Source organism: Gossypium arboreum, chromosome 6 (assembly GCF_025698485.1).
Source record: "Gossypium arboreum isolate Shixiya-1 chromosome 6, ASM2569848v2, whole genome shotgun sequence".
NCBI lineage: Eukaryota > Viridiplantae > Streptophyta > Magnoliopsida > Malvales > Malvaceae > Gossypium > Gossypium arboreum.
Window position 1 is genome coordinate 19,809,829 of NC_069075.1, and position 9,554 is coordinate 19,819,382.

Consider the following 9,554-nt stretch of genomic DNA (forward strand, 5'->3'; position numbering starts at 1 on the left):
ATTATTATTATTATTATTATTATTATTATTATTATTATTATTTAAGCTATTTTACAAAGCATCTATTTATTGGTTTATTTCAGGTTCTATTATTTTTTGGTTTTTTAGTTTTTACCTATTTTTTTCTTTTTATAGTTTCGTTGTTTTATTTCTTTACTCCATTTTATTTTCCTCATTGTTATTACCATTACCATTCGCATTACGCATTTGTTATTCTAGTATGCAATTTAGTATCGTACTTTTTTTCATCAAATTGCATTACATTAACCTTCACCTGATTCATGGAATTTTGTTTTAAAATAAAGGTAATATTTCGTATTTGAAAATTCAAGAAATTGTGCTCTAACGTACTGAGTTTCGGTTTCTTCGTTTGATCTAAATAACCGAATACCCTTTTAAAATTGAAACTCATGAGTTTCAAATAAAAAGCTTATTCTCGAGAATTCGAGATGTTGTGTCCTAACTTACTGGATGTGACATCTTGTTGTCTCGAGGTAAGAATTTCTAAGAAACAAAAGACAATCTTATTTTCAAAGGTTTCAAATGTCGTGTCCTAACTCACTGAGTGTGACATTTTATTTCTTCGAAATAAGAAGTCTTAACATCATCCAATTCGATTTATTCAAGTTTTCTTTTAAATAAAAAGGATCGTTTTTTAAAATCTTTTCAATTTTTCGACATTAATACATAAGTTAATCAATTAGGTACCAATTTTGGGCGTTACGAGAGTGCTAATCCTTCTTCATACGTAACTAACTCCTGAACCTGTTTTCTTAAATTTCGTAGGCCAAAATTGATGTTTTAATAAAACAAAATATTTTACAAGGTGTCGACCCTCGTTTTTCAAAATAAAAAAATGGTTTCGACAGTAACATTGCGTATGGGTTTCTCTATTTTCCTCCTTTCTACCCACTTGATCTCTCTCACTTTGTCTTTCTATCTGTTTTTTTTCAACATTTTAATTGGTGTGTATTACTGCAGATATGGAATGCAGTTAGTAAACCTAAGTCCCATAAAGATACTCCCCTCAGTGAATTCTTTAATGTAAGTAGATATCCATTTTCCTGTTTCCTAATCACCTTTGCATTTCAGTTCTATGTCGTTCATAGTTATTATAAGCATTGGTTACCATTTGAACTTTTACATGAAGGTGGAGGTCACTGCTTTATCAAGCTTTAAAGAAAAAGAGGATTTGTTCAAAGAGCAGGTAATCTCTCTCTCTTGTTACTGAAGTTTATTATGCCTCAAAATTTTAGGTATGATTGACTTTTGGATACTGCTTTTAACTCTTTTCGTATTACTTTGTTTATCCAAATACTTGGTTTTGGGCATCATGATCCATTTTTTTATCCTTTTGGTACATTGAAGAAGGCATGAAGGGGAGGGGAGGGGAGGGGAGGGGAGGGAGAGTGAGTAGAATCCTGGCCCTTGATGCTAAACTAGCATTTAAATTTCTCTCATGCAGGTTGCTCAACTAAGGTAGCACTTTTTCAAATCTATTTTTCTGGGAGGATTTGCTGGTGATAGACAGGGTGTTGTCCCTGCCGCCGGATTCTCTTTTAGTGCACAACAGACATGGAGAGTTATAAAAGAGAACAAGGATCTTGATCTTCTTGCTCACAAGGTTATCTCTTCATCCTTATCTTTCTATCTGAATAGTGTTTCTTTCCTTATCATATAATTAATGTCTTTCCATCATTTTCATCAAGTAATGGTTGCCATAGTGCGTTGTGAAGAGATTGCAAATGAGAAACTCCATCACTTATCCTCTAATGAGGTACATTTTTACTTTGCTTGATTGAATGCTCCATTTTAGTAATGGTTAGTAAATTTTGAGTAGGATTGCTAGCATTGGAAGAAGTTGTTCAAAGTGGACCAGTGTTTGGTTTTGGGAGAAGGCTGAGCTCTATCCTAGAAACCTACTTTAGGCATGTATTGTTGTTTGATGCTTTGAATTGTATGTATTAATCATCCAACCTAAAACCAATTGTTTACAGGTGGAGGAGCTCAACTTTAATATGAGACCATACGAAACCCAATACTACAGATGCGGATAACACCACTTAACACTCCCCTCACATGTAGCTCAAAAGGTCTTTACGTTAAATAGCTACCTTTGTCAACCTCATAGGGTTAGGTAGGAGGAACAGCATAACAGAGATTAGGTTTTGGTACCCTCTTAAGCATCCTACCTAAAGCCATTTGTTTTTGAGTGGAGGGTCCCAACTTTTATATAAGGCCAAACAAAACCCAATACTTAACAGATGTGGGATAAACTACTTAGCAGCATGCAAAAGGATAATCTTTGAGAAAAGATCTGTTGTAATTACTATGACTTTCTGTGTACACATTGTGCTATTAGCCTTTGGTTTCTTGAATCCACAAACTTCAATGGGTGGTTCTTATTTGTATATTTAATTAATGATTTCATAAATTTATGATTCATATTGAACTTCTTTTATTTTTCCTTCAGTTCATAATCTTTCTAGTACACTCCAAATTTCTTTCGTGATAGATATGACATAGAGACATTCTACTTCGATCATGGTGTAAGAAATGCAAAGCGGAAACAACTGGAATCAAAAGCTTTAGATGTAAGCACTACATATCATCATCATGATTTTATTTTGTTTGAAAAAGTAGATTGTGCATCTAGTTCATTTTTGAACTTTTAATTTTTTATTCCAAGCAGTTTGTGGCTTTTACCAATTAATTTTGTTTGTTAATGGAGGTGGTTGAAGTTATGTTGATCTAGGGAATTGAAACTGGAGTCCTAGTGCCTTTTTCATCGTGAATTTAAAGTATCATTGAGGATGGATGTGTAACAATGTCCGGCTAATATAAGCAGTTTTCTGTTTGAAACATAACGATGGTTGAAGGGCCTTATACATGTTCCAAGTATTGTAAAACTTAAATAATTATAAGACCTATTAGACATGCATTTTCAGTTAAACATAATGTTTTAAACTTCTGACATATAAGCCTTGTAAGGCCTCATATGCATTAGCGATTAAATATAATAATGTTGCTGGCTATCTGTGTAAGGTAGATTGAGTGAGAATTTTCCAGTTTTTGCTTCTTCATTAGCTTTAGGATTGTTTTCGTGTCTGTAGGGGTTTCAAATGGTTTACTTTATGTCATATGAGTAATCTTGCTGAATTTTTTGATATTGCAAAAAAACTTCCCTCTGCTGATTGTTGTACTCTTCTGAATTGAGCAGTTTGTGCATCCTGCTTATCTTAACCTGCTTGGACATTTTCACTTCAAAACACTTGTGAAGATTTCAAGTCAATATTGGAACAGATGCTGAGTAAAGGAGAAGGATTTGCAGCTTCTATTTGTACAAGTACTGAGTCTTGTATGCTTGAATTTGACCAAGGATGTGCAGGTAATGTAATAGAAATTTTTCATACACTTTACCCTAGTGAATTACACAAAGCAAGTCTAAATTACTATAATAAGAATAATATGGTCTCCAGAAGTACTGAGTCTTGTTCAACTTGTTTATCTGCTTTAACAGTTCACTTTTTCCTTATAGATGCTGCCATCAAACAGGCTAATTGGGATGCTTCTAAAGTAAAGGAAAAACTTCACCGTGATATTAATGCACATGCATTATCTGTTCAAGATGCAAAATTGTCTGAATTGATGGTTAGCTATGAGGTAATTATATTTAGGGCTAATTATGCTTTTTTTTCTTTAAATAGGAATAATCACACTTCTGGTTCTCAGTGTTTGTGAAATTTTCACTTTCAATCCCTAACTTTTGAACTTTGCTATTCCTGTCCTGAATGTATTCAATTTTCAGCATCGTTAGTCCTAAAGTTCCAAAGAAGGCAACAAAAACTGACATGGCATTAAGGGTGCATCAGGCAAATAATGGCATTCCATCTTTCACTTTTTGACTTTGACCATTCATTTATTTTATTTAAGAAGTTATGTCTTAATGGCCACATTTGATGAGCTATTGGCATGCCATGATTTGCTACTTGTTTACTGTTAACTCCATTCAACTTTCCCTTGTCAAATCCATTTGACATTTAACAACAGTGTTATTATGATTTGATAACATTTAGGACTGAAACAGAAAATTTCAAATATTTAGGACTAAAGGCAAAATAGGCCCTAACATTAGGAGTAAAAGTGTAATCTTAGTTATCATTTCAATGTTTTATGACATTTTCATCAGTGGGCATTCCTTCTATTGTTCACCATTGTTTTAGTCAAATAAGCAAAAAGTTGACATTTTACTGTTATTCAGAAACAACTTGGTCAATCACTATCCGAACCAGTGGAGTCTCTATTTGATAATGCCGGAAGAGACACCTGGGCTTCAATAAGAAAGCTTCTTACACGTGAGACTGAGATTGCCCTATCAGAGTTTTCAGCTGCCATTTCTAGTTTTGGGTTAGATCGATCGACAGTTGAGAAAATGCTGCAAGATTTGAAGGATTATGCGAGAAATGTGGTAGAGAGGAAAGCAAGAGAAGAAGCTGGAAAAGTTCTGATCCGCATGAAGGATAGGCAGGAAAACCTTAATTTTCATATTCCTTAAGATTGGCAGTATTGATGAGAATAATCTGTCATATTTATGGCTTTCTTGCCTGTATCAGGTTCTTAACTGTCTTCAGTCATGACAATGATTCAATGCCAAGAGTTTGGACTGGAAAGGAAGACATTAAGACAATTACTAAGGATGCTCGTACTGCTGTATTTTTCTGGATTATGTCATGAGTGCTACTTTCAGTCTATCATCATTTTGCATGCTGCATCAAGGATCTGAGACTTTTTACTATTGTTATATTTGCAGTCTTTGAGTTTGTTGTCTGTTATGCCATTCGATTGGACGGGAAACCAGAAATTGAAAACGTACTGTTTTCATCCCTTGTGGAATAAACTGTGATTGCTGTATCTTCAGTGGACAGAAGTATTACTACTTCAGACCCTCTTGCCTCTAGTTCATGGGAGGAGGTAATGGTTCGGTTGGTTAATTTTATAATATGATATGCACTTTATCTAGCTGAAGTTATACACATTTAGAAGTCACTTATGCATCAGGTTTCTCCAAAAAGTATCCTGATCACACCAGTTCAATGCAAGTCATTGTAGAGACAGTTTAAAGCAGAGACTGAGTATACAGTTAAGCTATTTCAGCGCAGGTATGTTATCTAAGGCTCTGGTTGGTTGGCTGTGGCTAATGCTACTTTTGGAGGAAGATGACATAACAAGGGCATTGTCTAGGTGCAATCTCTAATGAATTTGTTTTTTTCTTAGGAGGTTTACAAGCAAAGTAACAGCTGGTTACCTCCCCCATGGGCAATTGTGGCAATGGTTGTCCTTGGATTTAATGAATTTATGCTCCTTTTAAGGTAACTTAATCTAATCTAGAGTCCATGGTTCATCTCATCCCCTCCTATTTTAGTTCTGTTTTTGATGGGTTAAAGGGATGAAGACCCTGGCTTTTAACAGGAGCTGGTATTAGTAGTCTTCGGGGACTGCCGTGCTCAAAGGCAGTGGGTGAACCTACAGGGCAAGACCTCAGGTTCAGCTTGGATATATCTGAAATCTGATTCCTAGCATAATTCAAAATACTAGCATGGGTTTTCCTGGTTTACTTTCTACTATCATGTTAATTGTTGTGCTCATAATGCTTCTCGCAAACAGGAATCCTCTCTATCTAATGGGTCTATTTGTTGTGTATTTACTTTCAAAAGCGATGTGGGTTCAGATGGACATCCCAGGGCAGTTTCAACATGGCACTGTGAGTATGGAAGAGAAAATGCACCGTCTCTTTGCCAAATTTTCTTGTAGTTTTGATTTGTGATTTACTGTTTCAAATGTGAATTTGCACATGGCATGTATTCAATCAAAATCCTAGGTTTTTTTGCTTGGAATTGAAAGCCTGGACCTATAGCTTAGTTTTTTATTTCTGAAAATGATCCATTCTTCAGTCAGTGAGACCAAAGATTATCAGGATCTATTGTCTAGTTGCCCTAAATCAGAATAACCTTGTTTGAAACTGATCTAGATTCTTTGTTTGCCTTCTTGCCAGCTGGCTGGGCTAATCTCTATCTCGTCGAGGTTTCTTCCCACCATCATGAATCTTCTAAGGCGACTTGCAGAAGAGGCTCAAGGGCATCAAACTGCTGAGCCCCCCAGGCAACAATGTTCACTCGTTTTTCAGAGTTTGAAGAATCAAAGTCATCCAAATCCAACCGACTCAATTCCAGAGTCATCTGTAGCATCCAACATTTCAACATCTGATGGTGGTATCGAGTACTCAAGCCCTAACGTAACACACGAAAGTAGAAAAATTCCAGAAGCAGAACTTTCTTGAAAAAAAGGTAATCTCAGGTAAAATTTATAACAAAATAGGGTAAGCTACTCCCTCGTCCACAAATTTTTCTTTCAAATGAAAAAAAAGGGATGAGACAGAAAAGTAGTCCAGGATGCAGGATTTCACTCAGTCCTACATAGAGGTGTGTGTATGACCAAATTTTACCCCGGCTCAATAAAATCGGAGTCCAAATATTAAAATTCAACTAAAATTCAAAATATCCTAAGCTCAAATACAACCTAAAATAAAAAATAAAAAAATAAAAAATGAAGAAAAAGAAAAAAATCTAACATCTTCACCTTATGTGCCGCCCTAAGCGCCGCCTTAGTCTTCTTTTGTCTACCACTTGTAAAAAGAAAAGATAGTAAATAATAAAAAAAAAATTGTAACAAGGCTATAAAAGTCATCATAAAATCAAATGTAAAGGGGAAGGAGGGATAAAAAAAAAGAAAAAAAACATTGTATTTTCACAGAGAGATCAAAAATCCAAAGCAAAAAAAAAAAGGTTGATTTTAATTTCTTGTATTCCCTTTGTTCATTTTTTATTTTTGTTATTTTATTTTATTTTCTTTATTTCATATATATATATATATATATATATATATATATAATTTAATTGAATTACTTATTTGAATTCCTTTGCAAACATGTTTATATTTTTCCCTTTAAATCTATTTATGTATACCATTTGTTCGCCAATTTTAAATTATACTTTGTTTATTTCAAACACTTGCCTATATTACTATTTTTGTTATATACAATGTTTATATTAAGTTTTATGCTTTATGTATCTTGTTAATTGTTGGTAAGTAAATCTTGTTTCAAAATATTTTGTATAATTATTGATTTATATTATATAGTATGTCATTCGTATATTCTTTTGTATATTCTTACATGGTTGCATTTATATAATTCATTTATGTTACGACTTGCTAATATGTACATTATTCATTTTAAAATTTTATATAGGTACACATTACTATTGTTATGCACATATATATATATATATATATATACATTTTTGAATCTTGGTTTTAAATTATTTTGCATAACACTAACTTTAAATTTCCTCTTATAATACTTATTTTGAAGTTCATTTATATGTTAAACTTTATATGTATTATTTATTTTATTTATTATTTATTTTACAATCTATTGTAAATTTTTACATGTATTATCTGCTTATGTATATATATATATTTATATATAATTTACCTACTTTTAAATTGTTCATTTCAAGTTTATTTATTTTAACATTTTTATTACCTTTTAAAATATTTTTCTTAAAATAGATTTTTATTTAACCATTAGTTAGAAACGTTAAATAGTGTATGTGGTAAGATTATTATCATTGGGCATGTTTCGATTTTCATGTTTGCACTTTTCAAAAATTTGTATAATATATTATTGATATATGTTTTCCATATTTGTTACTTTGTTTTGCATCCCCATGTATTATATTATGATTGAGATTGCCAACTTATTTCCATGAAATCAACCTATTTGTCTAAAATTATTCATTTTATTTTCTTTGCTTCAAATGAATCGAATAAATACGTTGCAAGTTTGTTTCCATAATCACTCCCTTTTAAAAAATAAAAAATAAAAAATAAAATTTCAAAGCGAGGTAATATTTCGTGTTTGGTAATTCGAGAAATTGTGCCCTAACGTGTTGGGTTTCGATTTTCTGTTTGACCAAATAAATATTCTCTCGAGATTTCGTCCATGTTTTTTTAAATTAAAACTAAGGCAATATTTCAAATTTAGGAAATTCAAGAAAATAGTACCCTAACTTACTAGGTTTCAATTTTTCTTGTTTAACCTAAATAACTAAATATCCTTTTGAAATTTCAAATGCATGAGTTTTGGAAATTATAAAATGATCTTGTATTGAGGATTTGAAATGTTGTGTCCTATCGTGTCGGGTTGCGCTTTTTCATTTGTTCAAAATGATCGAAGATCCCTTTGGAATTTCACTCACGTTTTCTAAAAACTCTTTAAAATGAAATAAATGTTCGACGTTTGGCAATTCGGGGAATAGTGCCCTATCGTGTTGGGTTGCAAACTCCTGTTTGTTCAAAATAATCGAATGTCTCTTCAGAATTTCACTCGTATCTTCTAAGGTGAGGCAATGGTCAATGTTTGGAAATTCGAGGAATCATGCCCTCTCGTCTTTGGGTATCGATTTTTCGTTGGACCAAATAGTTGGGCATCCTTTTGTTATTTTCAAATTATAAATTTTCGAACGTCGAAACAAGAAGATTTTTGGCAAAGGATTCGGGTTATTCAAATGTTATTAAAAAGAACCACATTTCAAAAACATTTTTAATTTTAGACAAAAGGACATTATTTAATCGATTTGGTACCAATTTTGGGCATAACGAGGGTGCTAATCCTTCCTCATACGTGAATCAACTCGAGCCTATTTTCTCATATTTTCAGAGACCAAAATCATTGTTTTAGTAAACCAAAATGTTTTATTAAAACAACCCAAATTTCTAGGTTATCCGATCACACCTAAACAAGAAAAGATTGGTGGCGACTCCATTTTCGCTTTCCAAAAAGTCGATCAATCATTTTTACTTCGAAATATAAAAAAATGGTTTCGATAGCTTGGCGACTCCACTGGGGACAATAAGAGAGTCAAGCCGCAAAATAGATTATTTTCTGTCCTTTTGTTGAAAATTTAAAATTTGGTTTTTAATAGACGATCTTTTTACTTTATTCGTTTCGGTTCAAGTCCCATAGAATAATATTGCATGGCATTGCATGACCACTGTGGTCACACCTTCTAAGTTGGGAGTAAGAAACTATGCTTTCGTGAGGTTTTCACCTCCGCATGGGCTAGTGGATTGCTTTCGGGGTATATCCGTACCTATGATTTCGTGAGATTTTCATCTCCGTATGGTCATAGAGAAATGTATCCCCCCGAGCAGAACTCGATCTATATGAGCCTATAATGGGTGAGGATTGAGGAATCTGCTGGTTCGGGTACCTTATCTCTAGAACTAAACCGCATATAGTGAACCTTAGGAACCATCCTTGGGTAAAGCCGCGCCGAGCCTTAGTACTTACCCGTATATGTGTCATAATAACTATTATTGACACTAACCGGTGTTTTGTTTTGTTTTGTCTTTTTTGCATAACATTGCATACTAAAGGAGGCGTTAATCTGTATTCAATTACTAAGTTAAAAAATTTGACATGGAGAATGAAT

The 9,554-nt window shown here is 33.2% G+C and overlaps 1 protein-coding gene across 4 annotated transcripts; it reads left to right on the plus strand.

Annotated features, from left to right (window-relative positions):
• Nucleotides 1-882: 882 nt before the first annotated feature.
• Nucleotides 883-7,064, plus strand: LOC108476602 (protein ROOT HAIR DEFECTIVE 3 homolog 2-like). Of its 4 annotated transcripts, XR_008284312.1 has the most exons (12): nt 883-1,044; nt 1,151-1,207; nt 1,466-1,624; nt 1,710-1,777; nt 2,516-2,594; nt 3,221-3,388; nt 3,539-3,663; nt 4,262-4,710; nt 4,811-4,971; nt 5,059-5,159; nt 5,275-5,761; nt 6,053-7,064. XR_008284312.1 is itself a non-coding variant. In XM_053029917.1 (8 exons), exons 6-8 carry the CDS (start codon nt 3,304-3,306, stop codon nt 4,553-4,555), a joined length of 504 nt encoding a protein of 167 aa, XP_052885877.1. In that variant the 5' UTR covers nt 883-1,044; nt 1,151-1,207; nt 1,466-1,624; nt 1,710-1,777; nt 2,516-2,594; nt 3,221-3,303; the 3' UTR covers nt 4,556-4,988. The 4 variants fall into 4 exon arrangements, 1 of the variants encoding a protein (XP_052885877.1); XR_008284311.1 differs by having other exon boundaries at nt 4,262-4,971; XR_008284313.1 differs by lacking the exon at nt 1,710-1,777 and having other exon boundaries at nt 4,262-4,971.
• The last annotated feature ends 2,490 nt before the right edge of the window (nt 7,065-9,554 follow it).